The 23,650-nt window shown below is 38.0% G+C and overlaps 1 protein-coding gene across 1 annotated transcript in view; it reads right to left on the bottom strand.

The window, feature by feature from the left end:
* The window catches only part of LRRK2 (leucine-rich repeat kinase 2), a 254,242-nt gene that overhangs the window by 179,126 nt on the left and 51,466 nt on the right, over nucleotides 1–23,650 (bottom strand). Inside the window, 4 exon segments of the mRNA XM_006865300.1 lie at nucleotides 8,982–9,152; nucleotides 10,184–10,312; nucleotides 13,714–13,853; nucleotides 14,157–14,301. Of these exon segments, the coding sequence (XP_006865362.1) occupies nucleotides 8,982–9,152; nucleotides 10,184–10,312; nucleotides 13,714–13,853; nucleotides 14,157–14,301 (585 nt within the window).

Here is a 23,650-nt window from a genome sequence, read left to right as displayed (position 1 = left end):
TCATATTTAACATAGAATAACTTAATAATAATATAAATATCATAAAATTGCTTAATACAAAAGACACTCATCACATATCTCTGGTTTTCTTGAGCACTTCAAGGCAAAGATCTGAAATCCGACAAAGTAAAACCACGTTTCTCTGCTTTCCTCTGAATTTGTTTTCACAGTATGTGCTCAGTGACGCTAATATTCCAGGTACCACAAACATTAGTGTGAACTTAGCAAGCAGAGAGAAACCTGAAAAACCAGTAGCATAGCATATTAAACCTACCCAAGCACCGATTACTGAAAGGCAATTGAATGATGATGATTTTTTAACTAGCAGATGAAAGTAATTGATAATAGCAATATTATATACATATACCAGATACAGTGCCAAATTCTCTAACACACGATCGCTAAACCTCATAAAAATCTTACGACATAAAAATTATAACCCCCATTTTATATATGATGAAACATGTAGAAAACATATAAAATTTGGTCAAACCTTTAGAACTAGTAAGCAACTGATCTGAAGCCAAATTTACTCCAAAGCCTGTGCTACTTTCATTAAATAAACAAAGAGAAGAAATGAAGACACTAAGACCCTATGTTGTGTCTGAAACTCAGGGTATAATGTAAGGGAGAGAAGGAGGTTGTGGGCAATTATTGTATTAAAGGGAACTCCAGAGTTAAAGTATGTCCAAGGGATTCGGATGGACAGTTCTTAGTATAATGATACCAACTAGTGGCTGACAGGTCTAAACTACTTTTTCTCAGAGTCACTATACTACCTTCTAATATATGTATGGGAGTCCTGGTATGGAGCTGTGGGCTAATGCATCAGACTGCAAAGTCGTTTGAACTGCAAGGTCAGTGGTTCAAGCTCACAAGCTGCTCCTTAGAAACTCCATACAGGGTTGCTATGGGTGGAAATCAACTCGACAGCGCTTAACAACAATAACAATATAGGTATGATAAAGTCACTGTCTTGTTTTAAAGTCTTTTAAACCCCTCAGCTTCAGGTCATTCTCCCTAACACAACATGCAATTTGCCAAATTAATAACCTCCATTTATGATACGTCTATTGCCCCAAATCCCTTCCTCTGCTCTTCACCCAATCAAAAGATGTTCATTCGTGAAGAACAGCTCCAAAGTCTATGAAACCATAAAGCCCTTGCTGCCAACTTCCCAGGTTGTTCAAACCCTTCCTCCCTCAGGCTCCAATCCCATTTTGCTTAGCCTATCACTTCACACACTCAACACTAAACCAGACATACAAATCTGTTTCCACATTAGAATGTAAAAGTATGGACAATATTGCAATCCAATTTGTACTCCTGAAGCCCAGCACAATGCCTAGGAAATATATTTAATATAACTAGCTAGTCTCTAAAATCTTTAAGTGCCCCCAGGGAATTTAAAAGGAAAGAAAGTCCCAGAGGTCATCTTTCAACTAAATAACAGATTGGCTCATAAAATAAACTGGAATACCAGGGAATACTGAATGCTTATTTATTTTTTTTAATCATATGTATTAGACTAAACATTCAACATTTACCCTAAAACAAAAATGAGAAGATAATGGGGAGATAGGGAAGTTAGATTCATGGAAATGGGATACTCAGAATGGAAATAATGAGAATGTTGACACATTTTGAAAAATGTAACCCATGTCACTGAATACTAAGTATAGAGATTATTAAAAGGGCATCTAGTTCACTGTAAATTTTCACCAAAAACACAATAAAATGTTATTTTAAAAATATTACAAGGAAGAAAGGGATGGAGGGAGTGAGGAAGGAAGATGAGAAAGGGGGAAAGGGTCAAACTACAAAAAAAAAAAAAAATCACATGAGCGACAGTCTAAGACATAACCACAGGTCTTTACTCATCTAAAGAAAAAGAAGGAAGGAAACCCCAAGATTCAGAGAAGTAATTGGTTTACAAAACTAATTTTTTTCCATGAGCCATGGTTTCCAGGAGAGCTAGATGGTGCCCAGTTACCAGTACCAAATGTTCTGATCAAGGAAATCATAGATGGATACTAATAGAAAGGGAAAAAATGTGGAACAGAAGTTCAAGTTCTCAAAGAGAGAGAGAGAGAGAGAGAGAGAGAGAGAGAGAGAGAGAGAGAGAGAGAGAGAGATTGGAGGAATCCCTAAGACTATTGCCCTGAAATATTTTTAATTGTGAGTAAAAAATATTCCCTGAAGTTAACTTTTAGGTAAAAAGCAAGTGAACTCGCAAAGAAAGAATACCACCAGTGAGTAACACACTCTTAAAACAGTTACTCTAAAGTATGGATGAGAAGGAGCTCTGGTAGTGTAGTGGTTACGAATCGGGCTGTGAACCTTAAGGTCAGCGGTTCGAAACTACCAGGCGCTCCGCGGGAGAAAGATGAGGCTTTCTACTCCCGTAAAGATTTACACCCTCGGAAACCCTGTACAGGGTCGCTACGGAGTATGGATGAGAAGGAGCTCTGGTAGCGTAGTGGTTACGAATCGGGCTGTGAACCTTAAGGTCAGCGGTTCGAAACTACCAGCCGCTCCGCGGGAGAAAGATGAGGCTTTCTACTCCCGTAAAGATTTACACCCTTGGAAACCCTGTACAGGGTCGCTATGGGTCGGAACTGACTCGATGGCACTTAACAACAAACAACAACAACAAAGTATGGATGAGAAGACTAGGGGCCAGTGAGGCTAGCTTATTGGGAAGGAACAATTAAAACAGAAGTAATAAGAATAATGTAAAGAATATAACCAATGTTACTGAACAATATGTGTACAAATTGTTGAGTGGGAACCTGTTTTGTTTGTATCCAAAAAAACTGAAGTGTTTTGTATACACTTCAACTAAAATAATTTTTTTTTTTTAAATTTAATCACAAACACTTTCTCTTGTGGTCCAGCCAACTAGTATCACCAAGTCATAGAACTTATATTGACCTTGTCCTAAGTAATTTATGTTTTATTTCCTCCTCTTCCTCCCATGCATACTAAGAAAGAACAATCTTGAAGTAGAAGACCCCTTTTGTATGCCTTACTTAGAGTCCTGGAATGGCACCGTAAGATAAGCATTGGACCACTAATCGCAAGGTTGACTGTACAAACACACTTGTCGCTCCTTAGAAACCCTACACAGGGTCACTATGAGCTAGAACCAAGTCGATGACACTTAACAACAACTTATATCTAGGTAGTCCTGGTATGGTACTACAGGATAAACACTGGGCTCTTAACCTCAAGGTGGGCAGATCAAACCCACCAGTCATTCCTCAGAGCCACGATACTGGGTCGTTATGGATCAGAACTGATTCAAAAACACTTAACGACAACTGATATCTAGTACTGTGCTTTGCACAGTACTTAGAAAATGCTAAGCACATTTTTGTAGAAAAAAAAAACTATTCAGGGGTTACAAACTTTCCAAGATTTTTTAGGAATATGGTGTCAAGAAGAAATATGAAAAATTATATCAGACAAAAGAAATAAATGCCAGTAAAAATATAGAAATTAATTCCTTTAAATCTCATTTATACAGTTCGTCTTCTTAAAATACGCATATATTTTTCTGAAAATAGTTTCAACTTTATAACAGTAAAAAAATACATACTGCTTAGAAGTACCCTGCTTAGCATTTAAGTAATGAAGAAAATCAAAGTATTAACAAGGATTTTTAAAAGTGTAATTTATTCCTTTGCAATCTTCTCTTACATCTTATAAATTCAGAATTAATAAATGTGACAATCAAAACCAAATTCTTCAATAGAGCATTCAAGACTGAATGAACAACAACAGCCCCACCCCCACTCAATCTATTGTGAGATTAGAGAGGTCACTGAGAAGGAAGGTTTTCTACCTTTTACCAGCAGAGAGGTCATCAACAAGTTACTTAACCTCTCTGTGACCTAATTTCTTAGATGTATAATGACAATGGAGTGTCTGGGTGTGCAAACAGTTAAGCATTCAACTACTGGTTAGCAGTTTGATCCTACTCAGAAGCACCCCAGAAAACAGGCTTGGCACTGTGTTTCCAAAAGCCTTGAAAGTCCTATGGAGCAGTTCTACTCTGCATATACAGAGTCGCCAGAAGCCTGAATCAGCTCAGTGGCAACTGACAACAACAATAATAATGAGAATAATACTGATGCCTAGTCATGGGTTCCGAAGAGTATTAAAATGTGTACTTAGAGCAATTCCCAGGTGGTAATAAGTACCACACAGCTATTCAAAAGATTTTCAGTGACTAAATATTCAGAAGTAGTTTGTTTCTCCTTCTTCCTAGTCTGGCTTCGTTGGGAAGCTCATCTGAAACCTGCTCACTGTGGGTGATCCTGCTGGTATTTAAAATACCGGTGGCACAGCTTCCAGAATCACAGCAACAATAAACAGCATCCATATAAATGGAGAAACAATTGAAGTTGTCAAACACTTCATTTTGCTTGGGTCAACCATAATATTCATGGAAGCTTGTTGTTGTTAGGTGCCATTGAGTCGGTACTGACTCATAGTGACCTTATGCACAGCAGAACAAAACACTGCCTGATCTTGGGCCAACCTCACTACTGTTGCCACACTTGAGTCCATCAATGCTGCCACTTTGTCAGTCTATCTCATTAGGGGGTCTTCCTCCTTTTCTCTGACAGCAGTCAAGAAATCAAATGACGTATTGCATTAGGCAAATATGTGGCACAAGCCCTCTTTAAAGTGTTGAAGACTAAAGACATCAGTTTGAGGACTAAGGTGTACTTGGAGCAAGCCATGGTAATTTCAATAACCTCATATGCATTCAAAAGTTGGATAGTGAATACAGACAACTGTAGAAGAATTGATGCTGCTCTTTGGAAACCCTATACAAGGTCACTATGAGTCAGAACCAACTGGATGACACTTAACAACAGCAATATCAGTAAGTACCAAAAGGTGTTTGCTAATATTTTTAGTTAGACTTCATTATACATGCTCTTCCCAACATGACTTGAATAATCTGACCTTTAGGTCTGAAGTTGCTAATTTCCATGCTCAGTATTAGTTCTCCATATTCTTCACTACCAAGTATTTATGTTACAATTTTAAATTCTCCTCAAAGCTTAACAATTAATTCCATCCATGTTCTTAATAGCCTTTCATTATGCAGCCTCTTGGTGCATGAAAGGAGTCCTGATGCCAAAGTGGTTAACACACTATCATCTGTTAACATAAAGGTGGACAGTTGGAACCTACCAGTCTCTCCATGGGAAAAAGCTGGAGCAGCCAACTTCCACAAAGATTTACAGCCTTGAAAACCCTATGAGGCAATTACACTCTGTCTTACAGTGTTGCTATGAGTAGCAAATCAACAGCAGTGGGCTGGCACATGAATAATTCTGACTACCTTATTTTCTGCTAGTACAAAATAAGGTACAGTCAATCCAACCATAAATATTTCATCAATATTTACCATTTTCTAGATACAAATAAGGAGTCCTGGCATGGCACTGTAGGATAAGAACTGGACCACACAATCGGTTCAAGCTGCAAGGTTGATAGTTCAAACCCACCAGCTGCTATACAGGATTGCTGTGAGCTGGAACCCACTGAATGGCATTTACAAACAACAATAAGGTACCAATAGGGATGGCAGTGGCTCCACATGATAAGTACTGGACTGTGACCCACAAGGTTAATGGTTCAAGGCCACCAGCCCCTTCCTGGGAGAAAGGTGAATCTTTCTGCTTCTGCAGAGATGTAAAATGCCTTGGACACCCTATACAGACTCATTATGAGTCAGAACCAACTCAAAGACATTTAACAACAACTCATACAAATAACATTTGGTAGCTATGATTCTTTTAAGATTATATATAATCTATGGATGGAAAAAAATCTGATTTTATTTTAAGAAGAGAAAACATAAATAACTCCAAAAGAATGTGAGAAAAGAAACAAAGTAGCTTTTAGTACAGAAAGGTTTGGATAAACAGGGAAAAGTAGACAACATTTCCTATGGGAAATGTAGTGCAATTATGCTCAGGTGATTCTAGTTATATTATTTCCCCCTTAAGAACTTTGAGGAGGATGTTTCCTTTTTAGTTCTTTGCCATTTCTGAGTAATACTGACGCAATGATCTATATTCAAAAGTTGCACAATAAAAACTTATAAAATCATGAGGAAGAAAATAATTTATTATCACTAAAAAATCTTCCTTAAAAGTTGCTAGTTTTAAGGGGAATAGAAGCAAATACTGTTGAATGATGATGCATGGAAGGGATTGTAATAATTGCAATGAAACAAAATATTATAGATTGAGTGCAAAACCAGTGTTCTCCCATGTAATCTATCACTCAATTCACAATAAAAGCTTTTAAAAAAAAGTTGCTAATTTTTTAAATGACTACTTTAAATAACTTAATTTTTCATATTTCTATTCAGTGCATAAAAATGCGTTACAAATTGTTGCTCTTTATGTCAATTCTTAATTAGTACTAACATAATCTTATAGTTGATAAATCTATTGGAATCCATGCTCAGGCAAAAGGGATATCAAATTAAGACTTAAAATGTAAATTATTTGAAAATATAGTACTTTTCTGAGTATTTTGTAAGATATATTAAATCAGTACATAATTGTTACATTAAAATATCGTTAAATTTCTAGAATATATTAATGGTGCTGCCTGAATGTCAATTTCTAAAACTAAGACTAACCTGAAGTACAGATAATGCATTTAGGAAATTCAACATATATTTTATGTAAAGCAGTAAGTTAGATATTTTGAATGATACAAAGATGAGCATCGTGCAATTCTATATTCACATAAATAGCAAAATCTAAGAGGTGCATATAAATTGTCATCAACTCATAGAGGAAGTATTTCTTCATTTGGTCTGGGGGTTTGGAGAACTTGTAAAGGGCACTGTCAAGGAAAGGTGATCTTGATTCAATTTTGATGGAAAAGCAGAGCTTTGATCCAACAGATATATGTTGGATATATATAAGTCAATTCTGACTCATGGTGATCCCCTGTATGTCAAAGTAGAAGGGTGCACCACAGGGTTTACAATGGCTGATTTTTTAAAAGTAGACTGTCAGACTTTTTTGAAGATGTCTCTTGATGGACTTATATCTCCAGCCATTCCATTAGCAGCCAAGGTCATTAACCAATTGCACCACCCAGGGAAACATATGCAACTTGGGGAGGGGCAATAACAGAATGTCCATATGAAGGATGTCCTTACGATGTACAGATCACAGCACAGTTGTCCTAAAGAAAGAATAGGCAGAGAAACTAAAAGCAGAGAGAAAATATGATATCCTTCTCCAGTGACTGGTCCCTCCTGACAATATGTCCAAAGTATGAGAGATGAAGTTTGGCCATCCTGGCCTCCAAGGAGCACTCTGGCTACACTTCTTCCAACACAGACCTGTTGGTTCTTTTGGCAGAACATGGCATTTTCAATATTCTCCTCCAACACCATAATTCAAATACATTGATTCTTCTACAATCTTCCTTATTCATTGTCCAGCTTTCGCATACATATGAGGTTACTAAAAATACTATGGCTTGGGTCAGGCCCACTTTGGTCTTCAAGCTGATATCTCTGCTCTTCAACACTTTAAAATTGTCTTGTGCAGCAGATTTGCCTAATGCAATACGTCATTTGATTTCTTGACTGCTGCTTCCGTAAGTGTTTATAGTTTATCCAAGAAGAATGAAGTCCTTGACAACTTAAATCTTTTCTCCATTGATGAGAATGCTGTGTATTGGTCCAGTGGTGAGGATTTTTGTTTTCTTTACATTGAGATGCAATCCATACCAAAGGCTGTGCTCTTTGAGCTTCATCAGTAAACATTTTAAGTCTCTTCACTTTCAGCAAACAAGGTTGTAACATCTGCATATCCAATCCTGATGCCACATTTTTCTTCATATAACCCAGCTTCTCGGATTATTTGCTCAGCATACAGGTTGGATAAGTATGGTGAAAGAATACAACCCTGTTGCACACCTTTCTTAATTTTAAACCATTCAGTGTTCCCATGTTCTGTTCGAACAACTGCCTCTTGTTCCATGTACAAATTCCTTATGATCACAATTAAGTGTTCAGGAATACTCATACTTTGCAATGTTGCTCTCCAGCATCAAGATGCTAAAGCAAATGGAAGAAATGAGGGGTACAAGAGCTGAACAGAAAATTTCAAAGATCAGCTCGAGAAGGTAAAGTCAAATATTACAACAAATGTGCAAAGATCTGGAGTCAGAAAACCAAAAAAGGAGAACATGGTCAGCATTTCTCAAGCTGAGAGAATTGAAGAAAAAAATTCAAGCCTCGACTTTTGTTACTGAAGGATTCTCTGGGAAATTTACTGAATGATGCAGAAAGTATCCAAAGAAGATGGAAGGAATATACAGAATCACTGTACCAAAAGGAAATGGTTAATGTTCAATCATTTCAAGAGGTAGCATATGATCCAGAGCCAATGATACTGAAGGAAGAAGTAAAAGGTGCATTGAAGGAATTGGCAAAGAACAAGGGACCAGGTATTGATGGAATAAAAATTGAAATCTTTCAAGAAAGTGAGGCAGCACAGGAGGCACTCTCTCATCTATGCCAAGAAATTTGGAAGTCAACTATCTGGCAAACTGATAGGATGAGATTCATATTTGTGCCCATTCCAAAGAGAGGTGACCCAGCAGAATGCGGAAATCATCAGACAATCTCTTTGATATCCCATGCGAGTAAAGTTCTACTTAAAGTAATACAGAAATGGCTATAAGCATACATTGACTGAGAACTTCCAGAGGTTCAAGCCTGATTCAGAAGAGGCCATGGAAACGAGGGATATCATTGCTGATGTCCGATGGATCTTGCCTGAAAGCTGAGAATATCAGAAAGATGTTTACCTGTGCTTTATTGACTATGCAAGGCTTTTGATTGTGTGGATCATGAAAGCTATGGACAACAATCACTGGTGGATTCAAGTAATAGAGAAAAAACAATAATGAATATTTACCCGACAGATTAAGGAAGTTGACTCCTTTGCTTGATTGGCATCAGCTCCCAATAGAAGCAAGCATTCAACTATGATGGCGTTATTCTGATCGCATGCTCTCTCGAGCATCACACTTTTTAACTCATCATCCATAGCTAATTTTGCAAAGCACTTGCAACAAAGATTTAGAAACTAAAAAGAAGGATGAAAACAAGCATTAGTGTCAGGAAAATTTCAAGGTAAATCAAAAAGAATTGCTACAAAATCATAGATTTTTGTTAAATAAAAATATTAAAATGTGAAGCTATTGTTTCCCAACATATTCTCCACTTCAGTCTATACACTTCTGAAGGGGATAGTTCCATCTCTCAGAAGCCCTGTACAGGCTCGCTATGAGTCAGAATTGACTAGATGGCATTTAACAACAACAATCCTTTCCCAAGGAGCCCTTGTGGCGGCAGAATGGGTTAAGTGTTGGGCTTCTAACTGCAAAGTTAACAGTTAGAATCCACCAGCCACCATATAGGAGAAAGATGAGCTTTTCTGCACCCATTAAGATTTACAGCCTCAGAAGTACTATGCTGGGTTGCTTTGAGTCAAAATTGACTCAAAACACACAACAACAACAAGAAGATCCATCAGACATCTATTCAATTTATGCCACATCAAAATGGCAGTTTGGCATCCTCGAGCAACTCAAGTTGTATTTATTTTAAATGTCCTGTAAGTATTGGCAACAAGAAGAAGCCTGAAGGGGAAGATAAGGGCTATCGGATAGATTGCGTAAGGTTTCCCAAGGCATTGCTAACTTGGAGGAGGATTCAGTGCCTTGTCATCATGGTAAAAAAAAAAAAATTCTCAGCTAAATTTTCCTGGCTTTTTTCTCACTAGTGCAGTTTTCACTCCCCTTACAACTTCTTTCTAGTAAGTTCCAATGATTATCTAATGTCCCTTTGAAGTCCAAAAAAAAAAAAAAAACCTCAGCAAAACTTCCTGAATTGACCTCTCTGGTTTGAATTTCATTGATCCAGTGATCCATAAGAAACCACAGTTTTGACTGGATCTTTCATTTTGGAGGCACACTAACAAGACTAAGACAAGTGGATTACTGAGAAATTCTTAAACACATTTTGTTTGGAGTAAGCACCTGCATAGATGAACTGAAATGTTTTTTTACTTACCTCATGCATAATATTTAGCATACACATGAAAGACAATTGTACCTGCTGATCCTTTTGTTCCATGATACTAGAAGACATCTGATAGAATATTACTGAATCTAATGAATAATGCACCAGCAGCTTGGAAAAAGATGCTGACAATTCAAGTATTGCCAAGATTGTCTGAAATCCCTGAAAATATGATAAAAATTAACAATAATAGCATAAATAATTCTAACCAAAGAGGAATGAATTATCAAAAACACATTTTTATATGAAAATAATGAAACAGAGATTCTTAAAGCTTAACGTTCACTTCACAAGTATACACATTTATTGTGTTGGTTCTTTAAATATGTAAACAGTAAAACAATACTGTAAATACTCCTTGTTCTCTCATTATTAAGAAGTATAGTAGACACAGAGAGCATAAAATTCTAGTTAACAAGTTATCCTCCAGCAAAGAAGGGAAAAACCTAATCCTTTAAATTTTTACTTTTCAAGGCCCCTGTATGAATTCATGTCTACAGGATGAAAACCAGATATTAGTTGGGATTGGAGCAACAGAGTCAGAACTACAGCTGTAAAAAGAAGAGTGAATTTTCTATTACACAACTGCAAGTTAGGTTCTCTAGATAGCCCAACACTTCCTCAGCCTTCTCATCCTTCTGAAATTTTAGCTTCAAAGAAAAAAGTGTGAGAGCCTAGATTTCGTTCATGTTGAGTGTATTTGGGAAGAAATGTGAAAGCACTCCATGGTTTACATTTTATAGAAAATTATTTGCAGAGAACTGATCAGTCACACCATTCATTATTTTTTAGAAAAGCCTAAAACGGATTCTCAAGAGTTGTCTGGGATCTCCACCCATGTAATAGTTAAAGGAAAGACTGGACTTTAGGCTTCAGTATTATTTTGCTCACGTAAATGCATAAAGATCATGCAGCAATAGGCTTTTACTAAGACTCTTTCAATATAATATATGTGAGTGAAATGGTCCAAATATTAAAACTATTATTTTGAGTTCTTAAGATTCTGATGTTTTATAAATGCTAGTGATATACTATTAATTTATACAACTCTGAAAGATATGTGGCCCACCCACCTCTAAAGCAGAGGTTTCTGCTATCTCAAATACAATTTTCAGCAAAACAGATACATAAATGTGTAGAAGGCACATAATGCAAATATTAAAAGTGGGAAATACTGAGTTGGCCAAGTGAAATATGTGGATTGGACAAATTCAGCCCACTGGTCAACAGATTACAACCTCTACTATAATACCAAACCCACTGCTATCAAGAGATCCCAACTCGTACAGAGATTCCAAAGTTTATGGCTATGAAAATGAATCCAGAAACATCTAGAAAGCTCTATTTGTTGTTGCTAGGTGCTGTTGAGTAGGACAACTAATAGTGACCACATGGACAACAGAATGAAACACTACCTGGTCATGCACCATCCTCACCACCATTGTCATGTTATAGCCACTGTGTCAAGCCATCCCATTGAGGGTACTGCTCTTTTTTCCTGACCATCTACTTCACCAAACATGAGGTCCTTCTTCAGGGATTAGTGCTCATGATTTTCCTTATAAGCAAGGATGGTGAGACTTCAACTCACATACTTTGGACATGCTATCAGGTGGGACCAACTTTTGCCCACATATGAGTACACCATGATTTGAGTCAGGTACCTAAGTCATCAATGTGACATATTTGCCTTTTTTTTTTTTCCCAATGCAATGTCATTTGATTTCTTAACTACTGCTTTCATGGGTGTTGGTGTACTTCCAACTAAAAGGAAATTCTTGACAACTTCATTCTTTTTTCCATTTATCATTATTGGTCAAATTATAAAGATTTTTGTTTTCTTTATGATAAAGTATAATCCATATTGAAGACTGACTGTAGTCTTGATGTTCATCAGTAAAATGATTTCAGCAAGTAAGGCTATGCCATCTGCATACTGCAGGTTGTTAATGAGTTTTCCTCCAATTCCATTGCTGTGTTTTCCTTCATAAAGTTCAATTTCTCAAATTATTTGCTCAGCCATACACTTTGAATAAGTATAGCAAATTGATACAATCCTAACATATACCTTCCTGATTTAAAATCATGCAGTGTCCCCTTGTTTTGTTAAAAATTGCTGCCCATTTGTCTATGGGCACAATTATTGTCCTGGAATTGTCATTATGCACAATGTTTTCCATGATTTATTATACACATAGTTGAATGCCTTTGCATAGTAAATAAAGCACAGGTAAACATCATTCTGGTATTCACTGCTTTAAGTCAAGATCTATGTGATAGCAGCAGTGATATCCCTCAATCCTTTTCTGAATTCAGCTTCAATTTCTGATAATTCTCCCTCGATGTACTGCTGCAACCATTTTTGAATTATCTTCAGCAAAATTTTATTTGTGATACTAATAAAATTTTTTGATAATTTTCACATTCTGATAGATCATCTCTTTCTTTGGAATAGGCTCAAATATGCATTTTCATATTGTGTGCAATCATCTTTTTTCTCTAGGATTACTTTTAATCAATCTAAACAATCTAAACCTTAATCAGCCTAGGTTGAGGTACATTACAAAAAGTGGATTTATAAAACCCACTGTTTCTTTCAATCTAAGAATATTTTGCTCAACACTTCACAATTAAAATTAAATATTTATATACACTATGTCATTTATTAATAATGTCTGTACAGAGACTAGAGACAAGGTGTTTTTATTCCTGGCCAATGTCGCCATTTGAAAAATCTTTACTAGAGTGTGGTTTATGAAAAATACAAACTCTATTACTAAAAAAAAAAAAAAAAAAAGTAGAAACTCCTAAAGAAATAGTTTGTTTTGTTAATATAAGAAATAGAGTCCTGGGATTACAGACTGGGATGCTAACTGCCAAGATTAGCAGTTCCAATCTAGCAGACACTCAGAGGGAGAAAAACAAGGCTTTCTGCTCCAATAAAAAGATGTACAGCCTCAGAAACTTTAAACAGAGTCGCTATGAGCCAGAACCGATTTGGTGGCACACAGCCACTACCAACATAAAAAAATAACTGAAACACTTACTTTTTAATCATCCCTGAGTTAACTAACTTTAGGAAAAATATTGGATTGCTTAAAAACAGTTATTATATACTATATTTAAAATTTTGTTTGATGAAAAATGTCTAGAATATTTTTTTCATTGTAAGAAAAAGAAATTTAGGAGGTAATTACTAGAGGTAAGCAACCCACAAGAAAACACACAGAGAGTAAGAAACTTTGGACTAATTAAAAATTCTATTTACCTAAATTCTAAGAAAGTAAAGCTCAGCTACTTAATATCTTTACAACATTCTCTCCTCTATTATGGGAAAAACAAATGGCAAATAAACATGCTGATTTTAGAAATTTAGTAATGAAACTCAGGATCTTTAGAGATTCAATTCAATCCTCTGCACCTTCTATAATTAAAGTACTATGAAATGATAAATGGTTTTCAATTAACCAGAACACCACTATTAATGTAAAATGGGAATTATAAATGATTCCAAAGAGAAATCTGCACAAGCTCCCAAATTTGCTTCAAAACAATGTACATACTTTCATTTGTACTTCAGCAACATCCTTAAATCGTTGTAAGCTGGAAACCAGAATTTTTGCTAGCAGATGTCCAGTTCCTATGTATAAATTCTTCTTTAGACTCAAGGATCCTATAAGACTTAAACCCAGACACTGGATTTCTAGAATAAGATGAGGGGGGAAATGTTATCTCAAAATTGGAGAAAACTGTTAAAGATATCCAACGAACAACTAATGGCTTATAAGAATGTATTCTAAATCTAGAGTTAAAATTGTACCAACCACAACCGGGGGGGCTAGGGGGAGGCAGGCTTGCTATACCCTTTGGCTGGTTAATGATGCATGGAGGGGATTATAACCATGGCAATGAAACAATATATAATAGGATGAATGTAAAGCTAATGTTTTCCCATGTAAACTATCACACAATTCACATTAAACCTTTTAAAAAAAATTGTACCAACCTTGGTCATCTGGATACATCTGCAGTGTGTGAAGTACTGAATCAATAGCACCTTCCAGGGATAACATTTGTAACACATCAGGAAAATGTACTATGGCAGAAATGACTTTCAATCCACATTTTTGAATCCCAGGATTTCCAATGAACTAAAAGCAAAAGGGCAATAAAACATATTTACTTCTACAAATGAGATCTCAAAAAATAATACATTTTGAAACCAGTTATAAACTGACAAAATACAAACCAGGAAGGCCAAATACAAATTAGTATCCTGATTCTGCCTTCTAAATTATTATTTATTATTAAGGATAAGAGCTAACATTTTAATATTTGTTCAGTATTAGTTCTGTGGCGTCACTGTGCTAAATATGTTATGTTCACTGTGTTTTCACAACAATTTCATGAAAAAGAAAGGTAAGTCACAAAGTATTGTTACAAAATCATAGAAAATTTTATTAAACAAATACATCAAAAAGTGAAGCTATTGTTTCTCAATATTTCCTCTATCTAGGTCTATATACTTCTGAAGATGGTTTTTCCACCTCTCTAATCTGGTGTGGGGAGCTCTGGTAGCGTAGTGGTTACAAATCAGGCTGCAAGCCGCAAGGTCAGCAGTTCGAAACTACCAGCTGTTCCGCGGGAGAAAGATGAGGCTTTCTGCTCCCGTAAAGATTTACAGCCTCAGAAACCCTGTACAGGGTCGCTATGAGTTGGAATAGACTCCACGGCACATAACAACAACAACAACAATCTGGTGCGGTACTGGAGGATAGCACTGAAATACTAACCACAAGATCGGTGCTTCAAACACACTAGTCGATGGTGGAAACCCCACTGGACCACAAGGTCAGTTTGAATTGCAAGGTTGGCAGTTCAAATCTCACCAGCCACTCCTCAGAAACCCTATACAGGGTAACTATCAGAACCGACTCGACAGCACTAAACAACAACACATCAGGAGTGGGAAACCTTTTTTCTTTTAAGATTTATAACATAATCCTCAGGCCATAGAAAATTACTAGCTTAAAAATTAGCCTGCTATAATTGGTCAGACATTTAATTAACTCACTTCTAATCAACTGCTCCTTGGAAACTCTTTACTGATTCGGAACTGACTCAGTGGCACTTAACAATAACATTGTGATGGCTAGAATTCTGGGTAGACATTCCCCACCCCTGCTGTAGATACACAAATCCTATACTTTTAAAATGTTCTTTGAGTTTGAGGAACAAAAAGAAGGCTGAAGGGGCAAGATGAGGGTTGTTGGGTGGATGTAGTAAGATTTTCCAATGAAATTCTCTTAGGACAGTTGCATTGCCATGGAGGAAAACAAATTACTCAGCACAAATTTCTTGGCCTTCTTAATACCAGTGCAGCGTTCCATTTTCTTAAAATACCTTCCTAACACACTCCAAGTGTGCCTGACTCAAGCCATGGTATTTTCAATAACCTCATATGCATGCAAAAGCTGGAGAGTGAATAAGGAAGACCGTAGAAGAATTGATGCCTTTGAATTATGGTGTTGGAGGAGAATACTAAAAGTGCCATGGGCTGCCAAAAGAACCAACAGATCTATTTTGGAAGAAGTGCAGCCAGAGTGCTCCTTAGAGTCCAAGATGGCCAAACTTCATCTCTTATACTTTGGACATATTATCAGGAGGGAACAGTCACTGAAGAAGGATATCATGTTTGATACAATGAAGGATCAGAGAAAAAGAGGAAGACCCGCAACGAGTTGTATTGGCCAGGTGGCAGCATTGATGGACTCAAGCGTGGCAACCGTAGTGAGGCTGGCCCAGGATCGGACATTGTTTCATTCTGCTGTGCATAAGGTCGCTATGAGTCGGTGCCAACTCGAAGGCACCTAACAACAACAACAACAACACACTCCAGTAATCATTCTGTGTCCTCTGAAAATATCTAACAAGATTACCTCTTTGTTGTTGTCTGTTCGGTGCTAATGAGCAGTTTCTGCCCAGTTTTGCACCATCTTTACACCTGTTATGATTGAGCTCATTGTTGCAACCACCATCTCACTGAGGGTCTTCCTCTTTTTTGCTGGCAAACCACTATACCAAGAATGATATCCTTCTCTAGGCACGAGCCCCTCCTGATAATGTCCAAAGTATATGAGACAAAGTCCTGCCATAGTTGCTTCCAGGGAGCAATCAGGCTGTAGTTTTTTCAAAACAGATTTGTTCATTCTTCTGTCTTGTTGCTGTTAAGTGCCATTGAGTTGGTTCTGACCCACAGCAACTCTGTCTAGGGTTTCCAAGGAGCGTCTTGTGAGTTTGAACCTCTGACCTTGCAGTTCAAACTGAGTACTTATCCTACAACACCACTGGCAATACATAGTATATTCAACATTCTTCACCAATCATGTAATTCAAGTGCATCAATTCTTTTCCAGTATTCTTTATTCATTGTCCAGCTTTCTCATGTATATGAGGCAATTGAAAGTAAGATGGTTTGGGTCAGGCACAACTTAGTCCTCAAGGTGGTATCTTTGGTCTTCAACACTTAAACAATATAAGCAATATACCACTTTATTTCTCGACTGCTGCTTATGTGCATTGATTGTGTATCTAAGCAAAATGAAACCCTTGACAACTTCAGTCTTTTCTCTGTTTATCATGATGTTGTCTATTGGTTCAGATCTGAGGTTTTGGTTTTCTTTGCATTGAGCTGTAATTCATACTGAAGGCTGTATTCTTTGATTTTCATCAATAAGTGCTTCATGCCCTCTTCACTTACAGCAAGCCAGGTGTTATCTACATCTCACAAGTTGTTAATGAGCTTTTCTCCATTCCTGATGTTATATTCTTCATTATATAATCTAGCTTCTCAGATTATTTACTCAGCATACAGATTGAACACTATAGTTATATGAAAGGACACAACTCTGAAACACAATTTTCTTGACTTTAACCCATTCAGTATTCCCTTGTTCTGTTCCCATGTTCCACATGAGCACAATTAACTATTCCACTGGAGTTTCCATTCTTTGCAATGTTATCCATAGTTTATAATGATCCGCACAGTTGATAATGATCCGCTTTTGCATAGTCTATAAAACACAGGTAGGTATCTTTCTGGTATTCTTTGCTTTCAGTCAAGATCCACCTGATGTCAGCAATGATATCCCTTATTCCACATCCTCATCTGAATCCAGCTTAAATTTCAGGAAGTTCCCTGTTGATGTATTGCTACAATAGTTTTTTAAGTATATTCCATAAAATTTTACTTGTATATGATATTAACGATATTGTTTGATGATTTCCATATACTGTTGGGTTACTTTTCTTAGGAATGGGCACAAATATGGATCTTTTCCAGTTGTTTGGATGCACAGCTGTCTTCCAAATTTCTTGGCAAAGACTCTAATTCTGATTCATGATCAACAAGAGGCCTCTGCTCATCACAACCATTCAGGGACCGCTACTGACGGAGCTGCTACCATCTCAAACATTGTAGGTTATAGTGCCAGAGAGAGAGTTTTGGAAGGTGTTTCCTACCAGTACTTAAATGTTTGGTTCAGAAACTACACACTTAATCTCCACATATAACTTGTTAAGCAAAACTACTCATATGATCCAGTGTACCTACAAAAGAGTCAAGAAGTATCATCCTATATAGAGATTGAGACATAGTTTGAATAGGGAAAAGGGGGAAATAATGTTAAGATGCTTGGCTGTCTATTGAATCTTGGTTTCCCTGGCATGATGGTATAAAATAGACACTGGAGGGGAAGAGAAAGGAATAGGCAGAAATACCACCATAGAAATCTTGTAAGTCCATCATCTGCCTATAACCGATTGGAATACCTAAAATGGAGATACAAGGTGCCCAGCAAAGGAGGCTTCCTGTGGAGCCTCTGCATTACACAAGACTATAGGTAGAATCCTGAATAGCATCCAGAATCTTTTGAGGGGAAATGTCCACTTGAAAGGACACGCAGACCAACCTGGAGTGGCCAGAAGAACAGAAGATACTTCCTAAAAGAAAGACTGACAGGAAAAATACAAAACAATATCAGCAGGCCGCCTGATTACTACAAGAACAAACAAGTGGCTCGCCCAGGAGACATCAAGGCAAGTGGTCGGGTCCCACTCAGGGCAAACCCCTTCTAAGACTAAAGCTCAATGGGAATGTATGCTCTGACTGGTGACCACGTTCATGATAAGGGGAAGTGAGGGGAAAACAGCAATAAAGCTGCGAGCTAAGCCCTACAATGCACAATAGACTCCTGTGAACCCAGATGGAGACCTGGTTAGCCATCAGTGTGCCAGATCCAGGACCCAGAGTCAGCCAAACAGCCACAGGGGACCAGAGTGGAGACTGAAGCATCCAGCTGATAAGAAGAGAGGGCACATGCCTAAGTACACCCACACTTGCAGATAATACCCGCTTGACCTGGCTTCAATGGCTAGATGATCAGAGCTCAAAGAGAAGAAGAAAGAAGAAGGAAAAAAGAATAATCTGATAGAATCTGATGAACTTGACACACACCTATGGAAGCAACAGCTCAAAAGAGTGAACAAATCGTCACAGCGAGGATCATTCCCACCTCCTCAGCACACAGAGAGGACAAGGATGAGCAACTCAGACACTGGCTACCCAGAATGGGGGTGAGTGGGGCTACAGAGGTCCAGTTACCATTAGCAAGCCCAGTGAGGATGATCAGAATGGTCTCAGGAGTAATGCCAGGCCATAGTTTTCTCACATGTTGACTAAAGGGCTTTTTGTCATGGCTCAAAAGCTTTTGAGGCACAACTTTAGAAGGATAATACCCAGCAATTGTGCACCGTTTAACCACTCTTTACCACCATTCTTGTCACCACCAACTGGTTTTATGACAGTAGCAAGAATCTTTCCTTCTTCTTTATAATCATGGATTTAGTGGCTAAATACTTCCTTTTGCATATGGCCTTTCTGGAATACATGGCCTACTGGGAATACCTGCCAAGTCCTCTGACTAGGACAGAATTTTGGCTGCAATGGGACTTCCCCTTCTTGAGATTTTCCCTTTGAGGTTAGTCTTATTAATTTTGCCACTGGAATATTCTTTCTTAACAATAGGCTTCTTCTTGGTACCCTTCTTCTCAGCCTTTTCACCTGCCATCTCACCTGCTTCATGCCTCATCACAAGCCCAAGGGGAAAAAATGACACATCTGGGAGGCCTCTTAGTTGGCCCCAAGCATGACTGATACTTATAGGTGTCAACTTGATGCCCTCCTGGTTCAAATGGTAAAGGATCGATATCCTGAAATCATGTCTTGTAGAGAAACATCACCATTCTTACTTTGCAAGATCAATGTTCACTATTTTTTAATTTTCATTTTCAGATAATGATCGAGATGTTATGTTGCCATGGAGGAGAATAAAGCTGCTACTGAGTCACCTGGGGAAGAAGCCAGTCTGGTTATGCTAGATGACTGATAGAGTCCAGGGCCTACTTGATACAACCTACCAGCCAGAGGCCCAAGGCCCTATACACATGTGTGATAGCAATGAATTTTGGGTACCTTGATTGCAGACAGCTTGTAAATCTGCCTTAAGCCCACACTTGATTGGATATGCTAAAAGGGGAGTTAGAAACTGCCCAGAAGAAATAGACTTTTTTTTTTTTTTCCCCCAGACTTTTAAGAGAAAGTCTGAACTGCTGAAAGAATAGGAGCTTTAAGTAAAGATTTGCAGGGGCAGGATAGGGAGTGGGGAATGGCTGTTTGGTTGTTGTGCATTTTGTAAAAAATAACTCTTATTGGTGTGGCCCATCTTCAGGACTGAGGGAAGTCTTTTGGGCAGCAGGCTAGCATAACAAAAAGAGCTCAGTGGAGGAGAAGAACTAGTTTTACCAACTGTTGTTGTTGTTGTTGTTAAGTGCCATCGAGTCGGGTCCGACCCATAGCGACCCTGTACAGGGTTTCCGAGGGTGTAAATCTTTACGGGAGTAGAAAGCCTCATCTTTCTCCCGCGGAGCGGCTGGTAGTTTCGAACTGCTGACCCTAAGGTTCGCAGCCCGATTCGTAACCACTACGCTACCAGAGCTCCTTAGGAACCTTAAAATAAGAATACACCCATCAAGGAAATGGGGGATGTTCCTGGGGAAGGAGGGAAACTAACTTTAAATGAGAATGCTCCCAGTAAGGACTAGTAGGCAATGATAGTTGGGAGGAGATTGTGAAGTCCATAATACCCTGGAGGAGAGGTCTTTTCAGACAGGGGAATAAAGCTATTTGCAGGCTGGCCATGTACCCATGTCTACTGGTTTGTTGTTGTTGTTGTTATATGCTGTGGAGTCGCTACTGGTTTAGGCACCCAATTTTGTAAAACTGAATAAAGAAAACTTCACTCTTGCTAAAAATGAACACAGATTGGATTACTTGAGCATTTGTCATTATTAACAACATTTCTCACAAATTCAAGTAAGCAGTTTGCCATTGGATTCATCGAGGCAGGAAAAGTCTGTGCCCATTACAGAAAACCCTTTTCTGGGACTGAAAGTTTAAAGGGAGCTGGTGAGCTCAATGTGGGGACCACCTGGGTCCACCTGGTGAGTGGAAGTCTGGGAGAGTGGAGCAGCAGGCTGAGGGAGGAGAAGGTGGCACTGAATAGACCACACCCAACCAAATGAAGAAAGATGTTTGATACTATGAACTAGTGTAAATTACTAAACCTTGACACTTGCTCTGAACCACACTTTGCTTATGAATGCAGACACCCAAAGTTCCAACAGAACTTTTTCACATAAAAAGGAACAGAAGATTTTTCACATAAAAGAACATGATTGTTTCCTGAGAGCACTGGTTGGATAGAAGCGAGCAATTTAGAAACTGGCTATCTAGAATGGAGAGGGGAGACAAAAGAATGAAGTGGCTGGTTCATTAGCTCTCATGATTATGCTCAGTTAAAATGATTGTTATGAGAAAAGTTAAGTTTGCATGTATGAGAGGGCCAATGGCTAGAAGAGCCAGTGGGTAGCCTGTGATGTAGTGAATTCTTTTATATGTTTCTTCAACCTTAGTCTTTGTAACTCCCACCAACTATTTTCCTGATGGGTCTGAATAAGAGAACGTGGGAGCAGATACTGAGAGTGTGACATGATTCGGCTATGTATGTTAACATAGTTAACTGTAATTATAAAAACTTGAAGCTCTAGTATGGATATGAAATGAGCCATCTCAGAAGCAAGAGGGGGATTCCACTATTAACAAAGGAGAGCCAAAGGTGGAAAACGTCATTTGGACCCTAAGATCCCTGCACATTGAACCTCCTCAACCCAGGGTCAGAAAGCTGTGCTACTGGAGGAGTGTCAGAGGAACCTAAGCAGCACAACCAACAGCCAGAGCACCAGACAGAGCAGGGGGCTTCCCAGCCTGTGGAGCAAGAAAAGCTGAGTGACTTTGGGCAGGAAGTTTGCTTGCAGAGAGGGGTGCCTCCCAGCACTAAATCAGGAGGAGCTAGGTTTGCCAACTGATAGAACAAAGGCTGAGTCCCTTCAGGCTAAGGTATATGGTGGAGTAGAATGTCTGTGGCCATTTATCAGAAGTCCTTTCTAATCTTTGTAAGGAGCTCTGGTAGCTAGTGGTTACTAATCGGGCTGTGAAGCGCAAGGTCAGCAGTTCGAAACTACCAGCTGTCCCGTGGGAGAAAGATAAGACTTTATGCTCCCGTAAAGATTTACAGCCCCGGAAACCCTGTACAGGGTCACTATGAGTCGGAACAACTCCATGGAACATAATAACAACTAATCTTTGTAACACTGCAGAGGCCACACCAAGGGGTTAAGGGCCAGAAAGAGGCCTGGCTGTGGGCATAGCTGAGGAGAGATTGTCCTGACTAAAGAACTGTGCCCTGAACATTTCTGACCATGAATTATAACCTGTAAACTTCCCTAATAAACACCATAACTTTAAGTGTGGTGTCTGAGTTATGCATGACCATTGCAATGGATTGTTGAACTCAGTTGAGTAGAGTGCTGTGGGAAAAGATAGTTTAGTGTCATTTGGTTTTGTAATGATTATAGTTTTTATATGTTTATGTTTCTATTTAATTTTAATTTCTCACAGCTAAATCTTATCTATTTGTAATAAAGAGTCCTGGTGTGATGCTGTAGACTAAGTTCTAGACTACTAGCTACAAGGCTGCTGGTTCAAACACACCACCCACTCCTTGCAAACCGCGAACTGACTCAACAGAACTTGACAACAATTTGTAATATTATGACAAAAAGAGTATATTGGAGGTCTAGCTCCCTTTGTTTTCCCAAAATGGCTGGAGAATTAGTTGTTCTAACATATTGCCAAATAATACATTTTCCCCAATGGTTGAGAAATACTGTATTCTAATTCTACATTTTTTTTTTGGGGGGGGGGGTCAATTTTTGGAAGCACCATTATATGGCATTAATCTATCTCCCCAGTTCCAGTATCACACTATTTTAATTAATAATATTTTATAACACATTTGATTAGCTGTGTTAGTTCATATAAATTAACTTTTCTCAAAATTCTCCAGACTATCTGTGCAAACTAATTTTTCACACAAATTTTAGAATTAGTTTAAGTAGTTCCATATACTTAAATTAATCTTAAATTTTAAAGACTGACTCATCTAAAAAGAAGAATGTGTTTTAATACAGTCAACTTTTCTTTGGATCCTCTAAATTGAGTTTAAAATTAGAGTTGATTTTTTTTTTAACTTTACTCCTAACTCAATCTGTTTATTGTTATTGCTGCTTTTGCAGTTGAGCTCTTTCTTTTTCAACATAGTATTTACAATTCAAATGAGTATCTTCAATATTTAAAGTTATTTAAAGTGGGTGCATTTTGCTTCAAGGTTTTGTGAAACCATCAGAGTGTTTAATTGGGTTCTGATTTATCAGAAGAGTGTTTTTGCTTTATTTGGTTCCATGGCTGAAGAGAGCAGGAGCATCAATGCATACAGAACACAGATGGGTATACAGTTTCTCTAGAAACAGTATGGGACAGATAGAATTCTGGGGCAGGTTACTGAAAGCTATTATCTGTGGGCATAAGCTGAAAGGATCAGGGCATAAATGGAACATAGATGTTTCAGACTTCAGTCTGAATTTTATTGGAATTTTGTATATGTAAACAGTGATTTGCTTGAACAAACACTTTTCTTAATCTTTACTTTGTAAATCATAGTTGAATGTCAAATTCTACATTATTTGAAATTCTGCTTTAAATGCAGTATCTAATTCCTTTCACTGTGCTTGCAGAATTGGAACCTAAAATCTTTGCTGTTTGCATTTTTTATTCGTAGTGACATATGCAAGCAATTACAGAATCTTATTGTTATTGTTAGTTGCCATCAAATTAGCCTCAGCTAAAGGAGCTCTGGTAGCGTAGTGGTTACGAATCGGTCTGCGAACCTAAGGTCAGTGGTTCGAAACTACCAGCCGCTCCATGGGAGAAAGATGAGGCTTTCTACTCCCGTAAGGATTTACACCCTCGGAAACCCTGTACAG

This window comes from Chrysochloris asiatica, unplaced genomic scaffold, assembly GCF_000296735.1.
Source record: "Chrysochloris asiatica unplaced genomic scaffold, ChrAsi1.0 scaffold00077, whole genome shotgun sequence".
Lineage (NCBI taxonomy): Eukaryota > Metazoa > Chordata > Mammalia > Afrosoricida > Chrysochloridae > Chrysochloris > Chrysochloris asiatica.
Note: the sequence above shows the minus strand (reverse complement) of the source record. Positions and strands in the feature narration are given on the sequence as shown.